At 44.1% G+C, this 22,166-nt stretch overlaps 1 protein-coding gene across 1 annotated transcript in view; it reads right to left on the bottom strand.

Annotated features, from left to right (window-relative positions):
* The window catches only part of LOC149454226 (integrator complex subunit 14-like), a 36,468-nt gene extending 15,010 nt beyond the window's left edge, over positions 1 to 21,458 (bottom strand). The window contains exons 1-5 of the mRNA XM_089687597.1: positions 21,283 to 21,458; positions 20,940 to 21,082; positions 15,092 to 15,184; positions 14,872 to 15,016; positions 10,731 to 10,864 (exon numbers count right to left, since the gene is read on the bottom strand). Of these exons, the coding sequence (XP_089543723.1) occupies positions 10,731 to 10,864; positions 14,872 to 15,016; positions 15,092 to 15,184; positions 20,940 to 21,082; positions 21,283 to 21,458 (691 nt within the window). The remainder of the gene's footprint in view (positions 1 to 10,730; positions 10,865 to 14,871; positions 15,017 to 15,091; positions 15,185 to 20,939; positions 21,083 to 21,282) is intronic.
* Positions 21,459 to 22,166: the final 708 nt, after the last annotated feature.

The raw sequence follows: 22,166 nt of genomic DNA, 5'->3' as shown, positions 1-22,166 counted from the left end.
TTTACATGAAAGTTATAGCGTTTACAAAAGGCGGTATATATAGACTGAGATTTTTTTTTCTACTAGTAATGGCGGCGATCAGCGACGTATAGCACGACTGCAGTGGTCAATCTGACACTGGAGGGGGGGGGGGGACTGACTTGGTGTCACTGACATCCCCAGTGACACCAATACAGTGATCAGTGCTAAAAAAAAGCACTGACACTGTACTAATGGCACTGGGCAGGAAGGGGTTAACATGAGAGGCGATCAAAGGGTTAACTGTGTGCAGTGAGTTTTTTTACTAGAGGGCTGTGTGTGTGTGTGTGTGTGTATGTGTGTTTCACTGTAATCACACTGCTCTGGATGGCTGTGCTGTGCAGTGTGCCTGAGCTGACAGGGAGGAGAACAGTTAGCAAACAAACAGTCCTCTTCCGTCGGTGATCATTGGATATCACCGGGCGCCCGCGGGGGAAGCAGGTACCCAAATTTGACAGGAACCAGCTCCCACTTCCGGTCTGATCGCCTAGGTAATTGAAAGCAGAAGGTGTCCTCCCTCCCTCCCTGTAGTCTTTTGGGACACGTGACAGGTCCCAGAAGACTACAGGACCATTCATGAAGGGTGCCCACACTGAAGATGCTGCCCTTCTGGAATACAGGACGGCCGGTGAAACGGGCTGCGGGGGACACACCACGGGACCGAGGTACAGGTAAATGGCTGTTTTTTTTTTGTTTACAAACGATTTTATTGTACATAAGTAGACAGTAAAACAACAGCACAGTATGAAAGTGATATTGTCAACAAAAATATGGCACATTTGAACCGTACAATACATAAAAGTATATTAACATAAAAAAGAAGATAGAGGAAGAAAGAAAGTTATGAGTGCATGAGATACATAAATGATAAAACAGATTGAGTGATACAGCTATCAACAATATATGTCAGCCATTCTTTACCGGGGATGTTGTCAATCATGCAATAAATGTCTACAATCCTTCCATGACTCCCATTTTTTATCGTATAAGTGCATCTTATCCAGTAGTGTATAGTGAATACGTTCCATAAGCATTACAGCGTCAATTCTGTGTAAAACAGAGTCCAAGGGTACAGCATTAGACCGCCAATGCAGGGCAATGGACCACAAAGTGGCAATACATAATGTGTGTAGCAATCTCAGAGTGGCATCAGAGACCCCTGGGATATGAACCCCCAATAAACAGGTCTGTATAGACAACTGTATCGGGTTGCCCGATAGTGAGGTAGCCACCTCAGATATCTTACGCCAGATCAAAGATATGTTTGGGCAATCCCAAAACATATGGACCAAAGTACCTGTGTGGCCACAGCCCCAGAAACATAAAGGGGATGTTTGTGGGAACATTGTATGTAGTCTGGACGGAGTATAATACCATCTGGTTAAAACTTTAAGGGCCGTCTCACGAACCGAAAGAGATCTAGAGCTCTTGCATATATTATCCACCATGGAGTCCCAATCCTCATCCGAAAAGGTGATACCACAATCCTCCTCCCACCTCTGTCTGTACATAGGAGGAGCATGAAAAAGACAGATCAAAAATTGGTGATAAAGATCTGAAATAAGACCCCTACCTCTAGGAGAGTCACGGCTGACACGCTCAAAAAAAGAGATCGGAGAAGACGGGGTAAGGCCAAAGTGCGCATTAAAAAAGTGCCTAATCTGTCTATAACGAAGGTACTCACGAAGAGGAACATCAAATAGCACGCGCAGCATATCGAAGGTAATATAAGATCCTCCTCTTTGGAAATCAGACAATCTGATAAAGGATCGATCATACCACCAACGAAACGTGAGGGGAAGAGAAGGCTACAACAAAAGTAGGGTCACCAAAAAATGAAACACCTGGGGGAATATGAGAGATTAAACTCAGCTTAGCCTTGTATTTGGACCAAAGTGTCAGTGAGTGGGTCACTATAGAGTTATGAAAAGTAAGCGATCGGGGGGAGATTTTAGACCACAAAATTCCCGGTAAATAAAAAGGACGTATCGACTGAGACTCAAACTTAATCCATGGGATTTGAGAGTTAATAGTAGCCCATTGTGATAATTGCGCAAAACGAGCCGAGAGGTAATATAGCCAAAAGTTGGGAAGACCAAGACCTCCCGTCCGTTGTGAGCGATATAAAATGGATGAGGCAAAACGTGGATGCTTATTTCCCCAAATAAAATTGTTAATAATCCTCTGAAAATGATCCAAAAACGTTTTTGAAACCGGAACTGGAAGTGCTCTAAAAAGATAAAGCAGTTTGGGCAAGATATTCATTTTAACCGCCGTGACTCTACCCAGAAAGGAGATATGATAACCATGCCAAATCTTCAGTAGAGTAGAGAGACGTGACACACATTTTGGATAATTAGCCACAAACACATCAGAGTATCTTGGAGCAAGATTAATCCCCAAATAGGATATCCTGTCCTTGACCCAGCGAAATGGAAAAGAACTACGGAGAGATGCACTTAGGGAGTCAGGAACATTAACAGGCATAATTACCGATTTGGTAAAATTAACAGTGAGGCCTGACACTTTAGCAAAATCATTCAATACGACACACAAATTGGGCAAAGAAGTCAACGGGTTAGTAATAAAAAGCATAACATCATCAGCATACATGCTCAGCTTAAAGTGTGAAACTAATAACGAATAGCCAGAAATATCCGGATGTGATTTGATCGCCAATGCCAAAGGTTCCAACACCAGCGCAAACAAAAGGGGCGAAAGAGGACAACCCTGACGGGTACCTCTACCCAATGTAAAAAAGTCAGAGTTACAGCCAGGAAGCCTTATTCTTGTTTTAGGAGAGTCGTATAGGGCATGTATGCCTGCCAAAAACCCATCACTGAAGCCCATCTTCTGTAGCAAAGAAAACAAGTAGGGCCAAAGGACACTGTCAAAGGCCTTGTTTATGTCTAAACTCATCAACAGAACCTCTTTGGAATGTAAATTGGCATCTTGGATAACGTTTAGAGTGAGACGAATGTTATCAGTAATAAATCTGTCGGGAATAAAACCCGACTGGTCTGGAGATACCAAAGAGGAGATAATAGGAGCCAACCTGTTCGCCAAAATGTGGCTAAATATCTTCAGATCGTTATTCATTACTGAGATTGGTCTATAGTTTTGTGGCAGACAGTGGTCTTTCTGTGGCTTGGGTATTAGAGACATGTTAGCTAACAACATCTCCTCGGGGAATTTACCCCCCTGTAAAACATCATTAAATAGTGTTATCAAGTATGGAGCCAATGTAGAGGCAAAATGTTTATAATAGCCAGCAGTAAATCCATCAGGACCCGGTGCAGTAGAGCGTTTCAGCGTTCCTATTGCACATGTTATTTCCTCTAAAGTACAGGGGGCATTAAGAGAGGCAATCTGAGAAGGTGTGAGAACAGGAAGGGGTATAGAATCTAGCCATGAATCTGATAGAGAAACAGAATCCGACTGTGGAGAAGCCAGTAGTTTAGAATAAAAATTTTCAAAAATACCCAAAACTTCCTGAGGTAATGATGAGCTAGCACCTGAATTAGTACGCAATTTATACACATGTGGGGGGCGCAAAGAATGGTTCAATTTCCTAGCAAACATGGTAGATGCTGAGTTGCTATGTAATAGGAACGAGGCCTTCGACCAGCGGAGGGCCTTTTCAGTTTTTTGGGAAAGTAGGGCATTCAGTTCCAGGCGTTTTTGGGACAACAGCTGTTTATTAAGTAGAGATGGATCAGCTACATGGCTTCTATAGTGTGCTTCTAATTCTCGGGTTAAAAGTAGTATCTGCTGCCAACGTTTTTTATTTCTGGCCGAAGCCATAGAGATAAGTCGGCCCCGCAGGACCGCCTTGTGGGCTACCCAGAGTGTGGCTGGGGAAATATCAGGGGTTGAATTAGATTGAAAGTATTCCTTAAGAGACGTAACCACCTCCTGCCGAGAGTCAGTATCAGTTAGCATAGAATCATTAAGTCTCCATGAAAAGGGAGTAGGTGCCAATCCCACAAACGTGATAGATAAGGCCATAATACTGTGATCCGACCAGGTGCACAAATGAATACTAGCTATCCTAGAATTAGCTAGCAAAATAGGGGTACAAAAGATATAGTCTAGTCTAGCATAAGAGTCATGTGGGTGGGAATAAAATGTGTAATCCCTGGCTCCCGTGTTGTGCGCCCTCCAAGCATCCACCAACTGGAGGGTATCTAGTTTCTTAGTAAGGGATTTTGGGAAAGCTTGGGAAGTGTGCGAGGCGGAGCTACGGTCCAAAAGAGGATTTGCCACCAGATTAAAATCACCACCCACCAATAGATGGGGGGACAAAAATTTATCCAGAGCACCAAAGAATTTAGAAAAAAAGGTAGCCTGTGCCGAATTTGGTGCATAGACATTAGCAATTGTAAGTTCTCGACCTGAAAGGGTGCCCTTAAGAATAATAAACCTACTGTCCGGATCACGATACACTTGTTGAACCTCAAAAGGAAATGAGTTATGTAGAAAAATGGCCACTCCCCTACTCTTGGAGGAATGTAGGGTATAATACCCCTGCCTATAGGATCTATGAAAAAAGGTCGGGTGTTTTGCGGCTGCAAAATGTGTTTCTTGTAATAAGATGATTTTTGCTCCTAATTTTTTATATTGAAGAAAGGCTGTTTTGCGCTTATTTGGCGAATTGAAACCCTGGACATTATGCAAAATACATTGCATTACCATAATAAACAGAGCCTGCCACTATCACCATAAAAGTACACATTACAAGGATATCCCCTAAAGTTATTTGACTAGACATAGAAACCCGCAAGTCTGCATCAGACAGACATACAGGTGGCAGAACCAGCCTAGGGGACCTCCAGACCCCAACATAGGGGTCGTGACGTCCACAGACCGACATAATACCATCCACATGCACTAAAGTTTTAAGAAAAGAAAAAGCAAAACACAATGGAGAAGAAGCTTTAACATCTTCTATATTTGAAAGGGTAACTGAAGAACGTGGATCAGGCAGAAAAGTCGTCATACCTGATAAAACAAAAAGTTCAAACAATAAGGGGCCACATGGGCCCAAACCCTGTCTCCTTAGAACATGGAGAACAGAGCTGCCACCCCGCAATCGGGCGGCGACACCTCCGGCCATGTCAGGAGGCAGGGTGGGGTAACGTGTCAAAGAGTAGTACAACCATGAATTAATGGGCGCAATTAGGAGGGTCCGATGACCCTTGTTATACCTTAACCCGTACAATTATCAATGCAAGGCATACAAAATATTCAGTATTGCAAAAATAGCACAGCAACAACCACAGAAATACACAACCTGACAATGTAAAAAATAGAGAGCAAAATCCCTGTGTCCCAAATCTTAGTAAAGTCATAAAAAAACAATAGACCAAACCAAAGACTATCAAGACAATGAGTATTAGGCAAGTGAGAGTGGACACGTCAACCCGGTTCTTGTCTGACTCTCCTTCTATTCCTCCGTGGGGAAGGGGTATGCCAAATGGGAGAAATACGAGGGGTGGAGGGTGGACGTTGAGGTGATGGGGCATCCGCCAAGCCCAATTTGGCCAAGATTGCTCTACCTTCGGGAGGGGATGTAGCTATATATGTGCTCCCATTGTGTGGAACTATCAGCTTAAAAGGAAAGCCCCACTTGTAGCGGATACGAGCTGAGAACAGGGCAGTTGTTACTTCTTTCATCTTTCTACGTTTTTCCAACGTGGCCGGGGAAACATCAGGATAGATTTGTAAAATCGAGCCCTCAAAGGAGATTGTTGGAGTATTGCGAGCAGCTCTGAGGATTTCTTCCTTGGTCAGAAAATCCTTCATGCACAAGACAATATCCCTAGGCGGCTTGTCAGCAGGAGGTTTAGGGCGTAGAGCTCTGTGGATGCGGTCACAAGCAAAAGATCCAGGGTCACGATCTGGGAGGAGTGACTGGAACAATTTGGTTATAATTAATGAAAGATCTGACATAGACTCCGGGATTCCCCTGATTCGCAGATTATTCCTGCGATTGCGATTGTCAAGATCCTCGACCTGCGCCTGCAGTTGTGAAAAAGCCGTTTGTAAATGATCATGTTCTCTGGAAAGTTCACCATAGGCCAGGCTAAGTTCATCGTGTTTGGTTTCCAAGCGGTCTGTCCTAGAGCCCAGCGTGGCTATTTCCTGAGAGAGAACATTAGTGCTTTTATGCAATTCTGATTGAAATTTGGCAGCTAGTTTGGCGTACATAGATTCCCGGCATACAAGTAATCTCCCGGGGGTGATCAACTGAAAATTGGAAAGTGAGTGAAGATTATAACCCCAGGGGACCTATAGCGCCCAAAATAGGTTCAGGGTTGTAGTTACATGGAAGCTGTCAGATCCATATGCGATAGCATTATATTGTAAAAATATTCAGCAAGCCTTGAGAGGGTAGATAGAACATAAGTCGCAGTAATCCTGCAATAAATTCACGTTGGAGCAAGATGATGGCACTGGATCCCAACTCAGGACATGAGAGGGACGGATGGGAAGCAGGAAGCAGAGGACCTCCAATTCTGAGTACAGGGCCCCGCAGGGAGACACCCTCTGGGGCAGTATCAAGGCCCCAGTAGGCCCCTGAGCACAGTAAGGGCCACAGTCACAGAGGATGATGGATTCTGGGGCTATTAATATGTGGCCCACTCCCCAAAGCACTGTGGGGAGATCATAGTGACAGGATGCCGCCTGTACCCCCCACTCACTGTGTCCAGGTGAAAGGAGGCCTCTGGCAGAAGGTGTAGGCCGCAACCGTCGCCGCCGCCGTGGGGAGCAGCAATACACAGCGGCGTCCCTCTCCCAGCCTCTGTGATACAGAGGACGCTGCAGACGTCCTCGGATGATCCCCCACAGCCCGGATGGCAGCGGGTGTAGATGGAAGACGCCGGAGCCCCGGCCCGCGCGGCCGCACTAGGCCGCGGATGTCCGCCGCCACGAGGGGCGGAAATGTCGCCCGGATTCCACCTCCCAGGTATCCGGAATGACACCAGGGCCCTCCTCTGCTTCACTGTGATCCGCTGCTGCACGGATGGCAGCGGATTCCGAAAATCGGCGCCGGAGCTCCGGATTATGCGGCCGCTCCGGTCGCCATCTTGGACACGCCCCCCTAACTGGCTGTTTTTTAAGTCAGAAGCTACAGTTTTTGAAGCTGCTGACTTTTAATTATTGATAGGTTGAGTGGAACTCCGCTTTAAGCTTTGACAATAAAACCTGGAAGCCGATTGGTTACTATGCACAGCTGCACCAGTTTTAGTAAATCCCCCCTAATATCTCCCAGACCAGTAACAACCAAATATGCTAGAATGTTAAAAGGGATAGTTCACCATTACCAAAAAAACTGTCTAAGCAAGTAAAGGTGCTGGAGATGAAATCGAACTGCAGCTTTAACTATAGTTAGTTACTGTCTCCAAATATCACCCAAACTGTCCTCTGCGCCCCTCGCACGACCTCCTGCTCTCTAGGCTCCCTGGTCTTGTCCTTCCATGGTCGTCTCCAGGACTTCTCCAGAGCTTCCCCCATCCTCTGGAACTGGAACTCTCTACCCCAATTTAGCAGACTATCGCCTACTCTGCTCACTTTTAGGCGATCTCTGAAAACCTCTCTCTTCAGGGAAGCCTATCCTGCCCTCAGCCAATAATGGAATCTTTTATTCCTCCTACCAGTCCATCCCCCACAGTTACCACAGTACCGCTAGCCCCTCCCTCCTAGATTGTAAGCTCCCAGGATCAGGGCCCTCCTATCCCTCTTGTATTGAACTGTATTGTTGCTGTATTGTCTCCCGTTATATTGTAAAGTGCTGAGCAAACTGTTGGTGCCATAAATCCTGTATAATAATAATAATAGTTGGATATAGGTGTGGGCTATTTACATAACTTGCAAAGCCTGGCTGAAAAACTCTCAGGGACAGCATCAACCCATCCTGCCTTGTTGCTAGGACGTTTCTAAGACACTGCCAGTCGTACCTGCTTCCCCCCACCCCCCCAATCATCACAGGAGCATGCTCTCTAACCCCTGCACATGTGCGGTCCACTATCTTCTCCACTGCAGCATCGCTGAGCTTAGAGCTACTGCGACAGGGGAGAGAGCACATGTGTAAGGGGTTTGAATCAGTTCAGAGTGTCTTAGCAACGTCCTAGCAACAAGGCAAGCAGAATGATGCCACCCCTGGGAGTTTTTCCAGTCAGGCTTTGGGAGGTACGAAAATGACATAAAACTATAGTAGGCGAGTTATTTAAAGTGGTTGTAAAAGGTAAAAGATTTTTTTTACTTTAACCACTTCCAGTCCGGACACTTTTACCCCCTTCCTGTCCAGTCCAATTTTCAGCTTTCAGCGCTATCACACTTTGAATGACAATTGCGCGGTCATGCAACACTGCACCCATATGCAAGCAGCAGCTCTGCCGTCTCTCTTGGCTCTCAAAGGCTTGGCTGAGAGCAGTTGAAGCCACTGGCTCCTGCTGCTGTCAATCAAACCCTGCAAGCAGAGAGTGGAGGCGGGGTCAAGCTGGGCAGTGTGTCTGAATAGACACAAACAGCCTGGCTCGTGATCAAGCACGTACAAGTGTCCCCATAGGAAGCGGTTTCCTAGGGGGGTACTCGGCAGTGGGAAGGAGCCAAAAACCCTAGGGAAGGACCCCAGAAGAGGAGGATCAGGGCCACAGAGCAGGTAAGTATGTTTATTATTTCAATGGAAAATAAATGCTTTACAAATCACTTATACTTTGGTCAAAGCTTCACAGTTTGTGTCCATCTTCAAGCACCCGTGATCTGCATAGGCAGTTTCTAGTTGTCATTTAATAGATTATACTAAAAACAGTCAATGCGTTTCAGGGGGTCAGAAGAAAAACTCCCCCTTCATCAGGGCTTCAGTTAAAAGAAGCTCGAATTGACTCAATATGGAGCTTTCCCATGTTAATCTGTGTAAGGAAGCCAACTGCTGGATCAGGAAAGATACTGGCCAGCAGTAAATGTGTGAGCAAGCTTGATCTTTTAACTGAAGCCATGATGAAGGGGTCGTTTTTTTCTAACACCTGAAACACGTTGGCTGTTTTTTTGCTTTTTTTTTAATATGTAAATGAATGAATGTGGACACTCTTATCCTTTGGCCTGGTGCTCCTTCCATTGGTGCATGTTTTATTTTGAGGTAACCTGCTGGAGTACCCACTGGAGGGTAGACTTGCCTGTTGTGAGCTGCCTAAAATGAGCCAGAGAGCTCTCCGCATGTTTTTGTCTTCTCACTACATTGTATGAACGCCATTCAAAGTCCCAGCACCTCTTCTTCATACATTCTTAGTGGTCTGTCTTAACCACCTCCCGTCCGGCCGTTGTACATAAACGGCTGGATGGACGGTGGCAGTGCAGGGTCAGGTGGCCGTTTATAAAAGGCCTCCCTGCTTGTGCGAGCTCCCTGGAAGCGTGCAGCACCACGATCCGGTGCCAGCTGTGTCCTCTGAAAACAGTGGAACACCGATTGTCATACGGGACCTCTGTGCGAGGTCCCGATCATGTGATCACTGATTGGCCAATCAGTGATCACATGCAGAGTAGTAAGCAAGATGTCACTTCTGACATCGTTGCTTACTACGTGTGAAATCTGTGAATGATCACAGAGGTCACATGGTACAAGGCTATTCACAACAGCCTTATACCATGTGACAAGTTGTGACCAATCACAGCTCACACTGTAGTTCTCAATGGCAGCAAGAATGCAGCTAGAGAGAAGGAGAAATGATTGCTTTTACAGCCTTTATGGGTGTAAAAGCAATCAATGTAAAAAAAAAAACATAATATAAAAAAAAATAAAAATGTAAACAAAAAAAAGTTTAAAAATTATAATTTTTGGTTATAAACTAATTTGTTTTTTTTTAATAAAAAGATAACGGAATACATTTTGGCCAAGATTTATGATGAAATATTATTTATTTGCAAAATTTTATAAGAGAAAAACTTTTTTTCAAAATTTTTGGACTTTTTCATTTACATAGCAAAAAAAAAAAAAATCCCAGCGGTGAATAAATACCACCAACATAAAGCTTTATCTGTCTTAAAAGAAAATGCTAAAAAATTCATATGGGTACAGTGTTGCATGACTGCGCAATTGTCGTTCAAAGTGTAACAGCTCTGAAAGCTGAAAATTGGCCTGGACAGGAAGGAGGTGAAAGTGTCCGGACTGGAAGGGGGGGAAAGTGTCCGGACTGGAAGGGGGGGAAAGTGTCCGGACTGGAAGGGGGGGAAAGTGTCCGGACTGGAAGGGGCTGAAAGTGTCCGGACTGGAAGGGGCTCAAAGTGTCCGGACTGGAAGGGGCTGAAAGTGTCCGGACTGGAAGGGGCTGAAAGTGTCCGGACTGGAAGGGGCTGAAAGTGTCCGGACTGGAAGGGGCTGAAAGTGTCCGGACTGGAAGGGGCTGAAAGTGTCCGGACTGGAAGGGGCTGAAAGTGTCCGGACTGGAAGGGGCTGAAAGTGTCCGGACTGGAAGGGGCTGAAAGTGTCCGGAGTGGAAGGGGGGGAAAGTGTCCGGACTGGAAAGGGCTGAAAGTGTCCGGACTGGAAGGGGGGGGAAGTGTCCGGACTGGAAGGGGGGGGAAGTGTCCGGACTGGAAGGGGCTGAAAGTGTCCGGACTGGAAGTGGTTAAGAAAACGGCTCTATAGCCTCACAGACTGATTCTTAAAACGTGGGCAACTGAAATGTAACATCTTATTAGTTCCACTGTACCAGATATAGGCCCAAGCTGTGAGATTTTCCCCAACCAGGGTAAGGGCTCTGGTCCATGCTCAAACAAAGACATCATTAGATTGGATTTCTTCTTGCTGTCAGCTTGGGAGTACAGCATACCACACCAGTCATTCCTACAGAAGTAACGGGGCAAGAAAAAAACCAAAACAAAAAAAAAAACAAGGTTATTACCATCAAAGAGTTTATAGAATACTTATTTCGAGATATAGAACACACACACCAGCCATAAAACAGTATGACCAGCCACCTACTATTGGGTAGGTCCCCCTTTTGCCGCTAAAGCAGCCCTGACTTGTTGAGACATGGACTCCACTAGACAAAGCATCACTCTGCTTTCTCCAGCTTGCCTACTTCCTATACTGCATCCTGGTGCCATCTCTTCCCCAGGAAAGTGACACACACCTTGCCATCCACATGATATAACAAAAAAAACAAAAAACACGACTCATCAGACCAGGCCACCTTCTTCCATTGCTCCGTGGTCCAGTTCTGGGGTTCATGTGCCCATTGTAGGCACTTTTGGCTGTGGACACGGGTCATCACGGGCATCCTGACCGGTCTGCGGCTACACAGCCCCCATACACAACAATCTGCGATGCTCTGTGTGTTCTGACACCTTTCAATCAGAACCAACATTAACTTTTTCAGTAGTGTGAGCTCTAGTAGCTCTTCTATTGGACCAAACTACACAGGGCAGTCTTTGCCCCACCACGTGCATCAACGAGCCTTGGCCGCCGATGACACCGGTTTTCCTTCCTTGGACCACTTTTGTTTGGTCCTGACCCCTGCAGACTGGGAACATCACACAAGAGCTGCAATTTTGGAGTCGCACTGACCCAGTCCTCTAGTCATTACAATTTAGCCCTTATCAAAGTCGCTCAAATCCTTATGCTTGCCCATTTTTCAAAAACACATTAACTTCAGGGACAACATGTTCACTTGCTGCCTAATCCATCCCACCCACTTTCTGGTGTCATAATGAGATAACCAATGTTATTCACTTTACCGGTCACAGGCCATTATGCTATGGCGTGTGTGCGCGTGCGTGTGTAGTGACAGTAGGCAGGTGAAATCACCTGGTTGCGTCCTAGATGGACGATACATTTGTCCAAGGTTCAGACTCTATGGGGATTTGTTCCACTGGGGGGGGAAGTGCTGAGTCCTTCGGCACTGAGGTAATGAGCCCAGCTGAAGGTAGTGGGCTCATTAAGGCTGTTATAAAACTTCCCAGCCTGCTTAGGGAGTGGCTCCAACCTGGAACCAGATCTGTGCCTGAACTGACTCGGGAGCAACATATTATCTGTGTGCAGGGAGCCAAAAGCCTGTGTGGCTAGCCTCCAACTACCAGCGACTAGGTATAGCATCAGGCTGTACCTAGTGGATAGCTAGGGAAGCTGTTTGTACAGTAAGTAGTCAAGTTGGCCAGGATTTTATTTGATGTTTCTTTTTGGTCTGGCGTTTTCCTGTAAATATTGTAAATAAACTGCACCTTTTTGTTTTTTCACCTCCACTGTTGTTGTGCTGTGCCTGTGTTTTTGTGTTGTGCACCCATCCAGGGGGTCACCCCCCCCCCCCCCCCGCAGCCGAGCGAACCCCATTACAATATATATATTATGTGACAGTATGAACGGCAAAGTGTTGGATGGACGATATGTGTCACCTCGCATGAGGTCATACGGTGAGGTGTAAGGTAGGGTCCACTCCGGGTTTTCGGGGCCACAATGGCAGAGGTGGTTCCGGACCAGAGTTTGGACTCCACTGATGTCCACCCACAGGTGATATAAAAAGGGCAGGGCTGGAGCAAGGAGTCGCTCGTGGCCTGGGACTCAGAGAGGTATTCTGAGAGAGCTGTGTGTATGGACTATACCTGCAAGAAAAGGTTTGCTGTTACTTTGTTTTGGTGACAGGGAGAAGCCCTTCACCTCTGAGAGAGGAATCATTTTTTGTTTAGTTAGTGCCTGGATGGCAAGGGTTTATTTTCATGTTCTGTTTATTTTCTGCAAACCTTTTAAATAAAGCTGACAACCAGTCAGATTTTGATGAAAGCCTGCTGTACGGTCTACCTTTGTCCCAGGGAAGGAGATCCCCCACCTGAGCTAACCCCACAATATATATATATATATATATATATATATATATACACACACACACACAGGTGAAACTCAAAAAATTTGAATATCGTGAAAAAGTCCATTTATTTCAGTAATGCAACTTAAAAGGTGAAGCTAATATATGAGATAGACTCATTACATGCAAAGCAAGATAGTTCAAGCCGTGATTTGTCATCATTGTGATGATTATGGCTTACAGCTCATGAAAACCCCAAATCCACAATCTCAGAAAATGAGAATATTGTGAAAAGGTGCAATATTCTCGGCTCAAAGTGTCCCACTCTAATCAGCTCATTAAGCCATAACACCTGCAAAGGGTTCCTGAGCCTTTAAATGGTCTCTCAGTCTGGTTCAGTAGGAATCACAATCATGGGAAAGGCTGCTGACCTGACAGTTGTGCAGAAAACCATCATTGACACCCTCCATAAGGAGGGAAAGCCTCAAAAGGTAATTGCAAAAGAAGTTGGATGTTCCCAAAGTGCTGTATCAAAGCACATTAATAGAAAGTTATGTGGAAGGGAAAAATGTGGGGAAAAAAAGGTGCACAAGCAGCAGGGATGACCGCAGCCTGGAGAGGATTGTCAGGAAAAGGCCATTCAAAAGTGTTGGGGACTTTCACAAGGAGTGGAGTGAGGCTGGAGTCAGTGCATCAAGAGCCATCACACACAGATGGATCCTGGACATGGGCTTCAAATGTCGCATTCCTCTTGTCAAGCCGCTCCTGAACAACAAATAACGTCAGAAGCGTCTTACCTGGGCTAAAGAAAAACAGACCTGGTCTGTTGCTCAGTGGTCCAAAGTCCTCTTTTCTGATGAGAGCAACTTTTGCATCTCATTTGGAAACCAAGGACCCCGAGTATGAAGGAAGAATGGAGAGGCCCAAGGACCCAGAGTATGGAGGAAGAATGGAGAGGCACAAGGACCCCGAGTATGGAGGAAGAATGGAGAGGCCCAAGGACCCCGAGTATGGAGGAAGAATGGAGAGGCACAAGGACCCCGAGTATGGAGGAAGAATGGAGAGGCACAAGGACCCCGAGTATAGAGGAAGAATGGAGAGGCCCAAGGACCCCGAGTATGGAGGAAGAATGGAGAGGCACAAGGACCCCGAGTATGGAGGAAGAATGGAGAGGCACACACTGCCAGATGCTTGAAGTCCAGTGTGAAGTTTCCACAGTCTGTGTTGATTTGGGGAGCCATGTCATCTGCTGGTGTTGGTCCACTGTGCTTCATTAAGTCCAGGGTCAACACAGCCGTCTACCAGGAGATTTTGGAGCACTTCATGCTTCCTTCCGCAGATGAGCTTTATGGGGATGCTGACTTCATTTTCCAGCAGGACTTGGCACCTGCCCACACTGCCAAAAGCACCAAAACCTGGTTCAATGACCGTGGGATTACTGTGCTTGATTGGCAAGCAAACTCGCCTAACCTGAACCCCATAGAGAATCTATGGGGCATTGCCAAGAGAAAGATGAGAGACATGAGACCGAACAATGCAGAAGAGCTGAAGGCCGCTATTGAAGCATCCTGGTCTTCCATAACACCTCAGCAGTGCCACAGGCTGATAGCTTCCATGCCACACCGCATTGAGGCAGTAATTGCTGCAAAAGGGGCCCAAACCAAGTACTGAGTACATATGCATGCTTCTACTTTTCAGAGGTCCAATATTGTTCTATGTACAATCCTTGTTTTATTGATTGCATGGAATATTCTCATTTTCTAAGATTGTGGATTTGGGGTTTTCATGAGCTGTAAGCCATAATCATCACAATGATGACAAATCACGGCTTGAACTATCTTGCTTTGCATGTAATGAGTCTCATATATTAGTTTCACCTTTTAAGTTGCTGCACTGAAATAAATGAACTTTTGCATGATATTCTAATTTTTCGTGTTTCACCTGTGCATATATATATATATATATATATATATACACATACACACACACACACACACATATATATTAATATATATATATATTTATATACACACACATATACACACACACTTACCCCAACTGTACTAAGGCCACCATACCCTCCACCTTCAGGCTACCATGTAGAAGAACACAGAAATTTGGGATTTTTCCTGCTATCTGGCTGGCAGAATTCTCATCTTCTAAGTCATCCATGATTCCGGCCCCAATATCATCACCCTCTATGGAGACATCAAATAATTAGCACATACACTTCCAACCTGACCCAGCTAAGCCACATCTCATTAAATACTCACCTTTATTAACAGCAATAGGTAGGACCAGGTGACGAGAAAGGACAGGAGGACTGGAGATGTCCGCAATGTCAATAAAGCCAATGATTTCCAGTTCTGAAGAAAGAATACCAACAAACTGAAAATACATGCTGAAAATTCACCCTTCTGGCTCATGCAATACTGGGAGTAAAAAAAATATTTCTGTAAATTGAGTTCACCCAGCAACTATCTTAAACCTACTTTCAATCATTGCTCAATTCCTCTCCTGATTTGTATGGTCGGCGCCCTCCCCTTTCACAGCTATTAGCTTTCTCTGCCATCAATCATTTTGTTCCCAAGTGTTATATGAACAAAAGAGCACATCCTTGGCATCCTGGCTTAGGATATCAACCAGTAAATGGCACAGCTAAAGTCTTCCTCAAAGAAATTGCACTCCTCAAGTCTTCAAGGAGAAACATGCACATCTAAAGGGTGTCCAGGGATGTGTTCTTTCATGTAATGTTTTTAAAAGAAGATCCAAGGCAAAGTGCTGCAACCTTTACAATAGCCTGTTGGCCACTACCATCAAGAGACAGCAGTCAGACCCAGTGAAAACAGAATAACTTGACTGAAAAACATATAATTGCATGTTGATCGGGAAGGGGGTGGACAGGGACATGGCAAGGAATCAGCTTCAACTTACTTTGGGAGCACCTGAATTTCTCATTATATTCTTTAACTTCTGCTAAGCTGGGAGGGATATGAGCAGCACTCTGAGTCAGTCAGACTATATTGCACAATGCCCTCAGTCTATCACTGGGAGTTTGCACGTAGTAGAGGAGAGCGCAGAGAAATCCTCATCTGCGAGTCACTACTCCTTAAGACTGGTCGCAGGAATCGCATCTCTTCCCACATCCGCAACCACCCGCAGCCAAACCATGCTACTCTTACGAGACACCACGCATTTTAGGCCTATAGCGCGAGTGCGGATGCAAGAACCACAGGGACACCGCATGGTCAAAAAGACCATGAGCTGACCCTGCGGCCATGTTTTGTTGTACAGAAAACAGCCCGTAGTATTGTGAACCGAGCCTTGCTGTCAAATTGCAGGCCAGAACACATTCAGAGCCCTATAAAAGTGATCAGGCAGCTCTAGAACCTTTTATCTTAACGCCCTTTAGCCCGGGTTCACACTGATACAATGCAAAATTTGCAGCGTTTTCTGTGCGAATTCCGCACTGCATCAGAATCGCACCCCGTTCATGCGAACCGCTGCAGGTGTGTATGTTAAGTCAACAACACCCCAATAGCGGTCCACAAAACGCGGTGCGATGTGCAGAATTGGATCGCATAGGTGTGAATACCAATGCAATCCGATTCTAGTGCGGACCAAAAAAAAAAAAAAAAAAGGGGTCCTGCACATTTTTGGTGCGATGTGATTAGAGCCATACAAAACGTACGGCTCCGATCGCACCGCACACAAATCGCATGGGATTTGCACAGGAATGCGGTGCGGTGGGTCCACAGTGAGTATAACAAGCATGCTTTACTGCACATACAGACTGATTGTACTGTGGTGGGTTCAGTAACACTTTAACCTCTTTGTGTAAAAAAAAAAAATACTGATCACTTTCCCAAAGTAGTACAATGTTACTATGGTAACATTGCACTACTTTGGTCATAGTGAAATCTGAAAAAAAATCTTAAAAAAAAAAAAAAATAATAATAAAAAAGTTTTTTTAAAAATATATATTTTTTTTCATACTGTCACCAGTCAGTGTCCCTGATCACCGCCATGCCAGTTATATGATGACGCTGTACTGCACTGGTGACAGTATGTAAAAAACAAAAAGTGAAATTTTTTTTAATTTTTTAATTTTCCGAAAAAAATTATGACAAAAAAAAATACAACTTCAAAAAACTCACCATTCCTCTTATGAAATACGTTGGGACTGTCTACTCTGCAAAAAGGGGTCATTTGGGGGATATCTGTACTGTTCTGACATTTGGGGGGATATCTGTACTGTTCTGACATTTGGGGGATATCTGTACTGCTGTGACATTCTTGGACCTCAAGAAATTAGATTGGCCGTCAGTACTTCAGGATTGATCAAAATTCAGATCTATACCATAGTTTGTGAACTCTATAACTTTCCTAAAAACTAAAAAATACATCCTAATTTGGGTTATTTTCACCAAAGACATGGAGCAGAATACATCTCGGCCTAAATTTATGAAGAACAATTATTTATTTGCAAACTTTTATAACAGAAACAAAGAAAAACGTGTTTTTTTTTCAAAATTTTTGTGTCTTTTTGTTAATTTAGCAAAAAATAAAACCCCCAGAGGTGATTAAATACCACCAAAAGAAAGCTCTAGTTGTGTGAACAAAATGATAAAATTTTAGTTAGGGTACAATGTTGTATGACCGCGCAATTGTCATTCAAAATGTGAGAGCGCTGAAACCTGAAAACTGGCCTGGGCAGGAAGGGGGAAAAGTGCCCGGTATTGAAATGGTTAAGAAGCCGGTGCCTGGACCCAAAGCTGAATGAAGAATAGTCTCGGGGTGAGGATATCGCTGGATCCCTGGACAGGTAAGTGTCCTTATAATAAAAGGACATTATTTACAGTATTACAGTATTTGTAGCTGCTAACTTTTTTTTTTTTGGGGGGGGGGGGGGGAGGGAGGCTTTAGAACCACTTAAAGTACACACTGTTGCTTTAACTAGTTGCCGACCGCAGATAGCCGAATGACGGCTTCACTGCAGCCGGCCAGTTCTGGGTGGACGTCATATGACGTCCCCCCAGAACGCGCTCTCCTGAGCGCCCCAGGGGGCGCGCACCCGGCGATCTCAGCGGCCTTTTACCACGTGATCAGCGGTGTCCAATGACACGCTGATCACAGGAAAATGCAAGTGCCGGTTCTCGGCTGCACTTTCCTCACGCTGTCAGATCGTGAGGAAAGTACTGCCGAGAACCGGCAGTTGTCACAGCGGGGATCGGCACCGATCATCAGGACACTGATGATCAGTGCCCTGATGATCGGTGCCCAGCAGTGCCACCCGCAAATCTTATATAAGTGTATACTTGTGAGCTACTATGGTGGCACAGAGATACTTATAAAAAATATTAAAAAATTAATTAACTCCTTCAAATATAATGGTGCATCAACACATAAAACACATACTCAAAAAACTGTGTGACAATGAACAAATAATATATTGGATGTGTCGCGCTCCTCAAAGTGAATGTTTACTTAGAAATATGTGATATATATAAAATAAATAAATCTAAATAAATATTACATAAATATTAATACATTGTGATATAATATATATTAAAAACTCCCAGTGCTGTAATTAATTGAATTGTGATTAAAAAATTTTTTATATTGTACATAAAATTAATTTGTATAACATAAAAAATGTGCAAAGAAACCCTCCTTGCACCGTGATGTATATGTGTGCAAAAATAAATATGTGCAAATTTGCAAATGTTGCCCCAAAACACTAATGTAAGATAAATTTATATATAATGGAGTGTAATAATCAAATTGATATATAAAAAATAAATAACAATAAAAATAAACAGTAAATAATGATGGAAAACTGTGCAAACAATACTTCACTTATTGCAACAAAGGATAGTGGTGTCAGCTGTGTATTACTTATCCTTTGGCTTTAAATGACATGTGATAGTCCCAATTAATTTGTGCAAATATATGGAAAGTATATTATTATTGAGGTAGTCTGTGGTTCTACTTTCCTTCCACTAGATGGCCTCCCAATTCCTTCTGGGTTATGAGGGCTGGATGGATGGATATAGATATCTCCCCTCGTGTTGTCCGGGGTCTATTTCCTATTACCTCTTCCTCCCCTGTATTCCTCCGGTTTAGGCCATAGAAGAAAAAGATATCCACATGGTGTTTTATCCTTTATAAAGGGGTTTAATGCGTTTCCAGACAAATGCGAACTCACATTCCACAAGATAAATACAGAGCGTTTTTGTATAGATGTGTGCCCTCACACAAAGACAGTACTCGCCGTTCCGCTGCTATTGGCGTCGTGACGTCAGAGCCCCTCCCCTACGCGTTGCGCCACAGGGTCACGTGGCTTCCTCAGGGGGATGTAACCTTAAGGTAGGGGAGGGGAGGGGCTCTGACATCACGACGCCAATAGCAGCGGAACGGCGAGTACTGTCTTTGTGTGAGTGCACACATCTATACAAAAACGCTCTGTATTTATCTTGTGGAATGTGAGTTCGCATTTGTCTGGAAACGCATTAAACCCCTTTATAAAGGATAAAACACCATGTGGATATCTTTTTCTTCTATGGCCTAAACCGGAGGAATACAGGGGAGGAAGAGGTAATAGGAAATAGACCCCGGACAACACGAGGGGAGATATCTATATCCATCCATCCAGCCCTCATAACCCAGAAGGAATTGGGAGGCCATCTAGTGGAAGGAAAGTAGAACCACAGACTACCTCAATAATAATATACTTTCCATATATTTGCACAAATTAATTGGGACTATCACATGTCATTTAAAGCCAAAGGATAAGTAATACACAGCTGACACCACTATCCTTTGTTGCAATAAGTGAAGTATTGTTTGCACAGTTTTCCATCATTATTTGCTGTTTATTTTTATTGTTATTTATTTTTTATATATCAATTTGATTATTACACTCCATTATATATAAATTTATCTTACATTAGTGTTTTGGGGCAACATTTGCAAATTTGCACATATTTATTTTTGCACACATATACATCACGGTGCAAGGAGGGTTTCTTTGCACATTTTTTATGTTATACAAATTAATTTTATGTACAATAAAAAAAATTTTTTAATCACAATTCAATTAATTACAGCACTGGGAGTTTTTAATATATATTATATCACAATGTATTAATATTTATGTAATATTTATTTAGATTTATTTATTTTATATATATCACATATTTCTAAGTAAACATTCACTTTGAGGAGCGCGACACATCCAATATATTATTTGTTCAGTGCCACCCGCAAGTTCCGCCCACCTGTGCCCAGCAGTGCGCCCACTAGCTCCGCCCACCTGTGCCCAGCAGATCACCCACCTGTGTCCAGCAGTGCACCCACCTGTGCCACTCTGCAGTGTCACACACCTGTGCCCAGAAGTGCCACCTACCTGTGCCCAGAAGTGCCACCCACCTGTGCCCACCCACCAGTGCTGCCCACCAGTGCCACCCACCAGTGCAGCCCAGCAGTGCTGCCAGTCAGTGCCACCAGTCAGTGCCCAGGGGTTGTGCCAGTCAGTGCCGCCAGTCAGTGCCCAGCAGTGATGCCAGTCAGTGCCGTCTATCAGTACCCATCATCAGTGTCACCTATCAGTGCCGCCTATCAGTGCTGCATATTAGTGCCGCCTATCCGTGACACCTCATTAGTGCTGTCTATCAGTGCTGCCTATCCGTGCCACCTCATTAGTACTGCCTATCAGTGCCCTTTAGTGCTGCCTATCAGTGCCCATCAGTGCCTCCTATCAGTGCCCATCAGTGCTGCCTCATCAACGCACATCAGTGAAGGAGAAAAAATACCTGTTTGAAAAATTTTATAATAGAAAGAAAGAAAATTTTTTTTTTTTCAAATTTTTTGCACTTTTTTTATTTATAGCGCAAAAAGTAAAGCGCCCAGTGGCGATTAAATACCACCAAAAGAAAGCTCTATTTGTGAGAAAAAAATGATCAAAATTTCATATGGGTACAATGTTGCATGACCGCGCAATTGTCAATCAAAGTGCGGCAGCGCTGAAAGCTGCAAATTGGCCTGGTAAGGAAGGGGGTATAAGTGCCTGGTAGGCAAGGGGTTAATACAGACAGTAAACACCATATGACATGCCTCTACCTGTACTTAAAGATTTAGGAATTGGATCGGTCTCTTCATCTATGACAACAGATTCCGGCCTGGGGAAGACCTGGACATCAGAGGACAGGTTCCCACACTTCAGCACAGCATGGAACGGAGTGTACGCCACATCAATAAGTTTCCTGTAGGAGAAAAATGTTGTTTTACGTGGAATTAACTAAAAAAACGTCAGTTAGGAAGAGAAATCTGTCATGCTAAAAACTCAGAGCCAGCTATACACTATAATCCTCTCACATGACAACTAATCTCTAACAAGCCCGGCAATATCCGGCAGTAAATTAACTAGAGACAGACTCCATGCAGGGCAGGCGAGCTCACTTACCCGAACATGGACTGGACATTCTTTAAGCACAGGGGCCCATCGATGGTAAAGATCTGACCCTCCCCATTATTGAGGTCAATAAGTCTTTCCAGAGTATCCAAGGAATCGGAGCTCTGCAGCTGAGGGGGTGGGGGGGGGGACAAGAGGACAAAGAAAAGGAAATGCAATGAACACATCGTCATATATTCATAAAAAGCGTAAATTCACCCAAAAACATTCTCTCTTTATATTAGGAGAGAACGGGGGGATTACAACCACCTGCCGGGGTTAACTGCTAACCAGAGGTCTAGTTTCTCTTTTTTTTTCTCATAAGGAAGTGAAGGAAAGTCTGCAACAAGGACAAAAAGGCAATATAAAGATGGCAGGAGGACCAGCCTTCCCCTATTCTACTAAAACAAAAAAAAAACATAAAAAAACCCCCAAAACAAATAAACAAAAAAAAACAAAAACAGAAAAAAAAAACCCCACTGTTTGTATTGCGGTAGATTATCCACTTAAGCTCCAGAGGGTTTTACCCCCTTCATGACCAGGCCACTTTTTGCTATTCTGGACTGTGCTACTTTAACTGGTAATTGCGCTGTCACGCAACACTGTACCCAAATGGAATTTATATAATTTCACATTTTTTTGGTTGTGTTATCACCATTTGGTTTTTATTTGTTATATAGACAAAAAAAGGCTGAAAATTTTGAAGACAGACAATATATTTTACTTTTTGCTATTAACCACTTGAGCCCCAGAGGATTTACCCCCCTTAATGACCACGCCTTTTTTTGCTGTTTGGCGCTGCACTAATTCAAATGATAATTGCGCGGTCATGCAATGCTGTACCCAAACGAAATTTACGTAAACTCAAAGTTAGTCATAAATTTCAGCCAAAATGT

This window comes from Staurois parvus, unplaced genomic scaffold, assembly GCF_062004578.1.
Source record: "Staurois parvus isolate SC_StPar_1 unplaced genomic scaffold, SC_StPar_1.0 ptg000432l, whole genome shotgun sequence".
Lineage (NCBI taxonomy): Eukaryota > Metazoa > Chordata > Amphibia > Anura > Ranidae > Staurois > Staurois parvus.
This window is presented reverse-complemented; position numbering and strand designations above follow the sequence as displayed.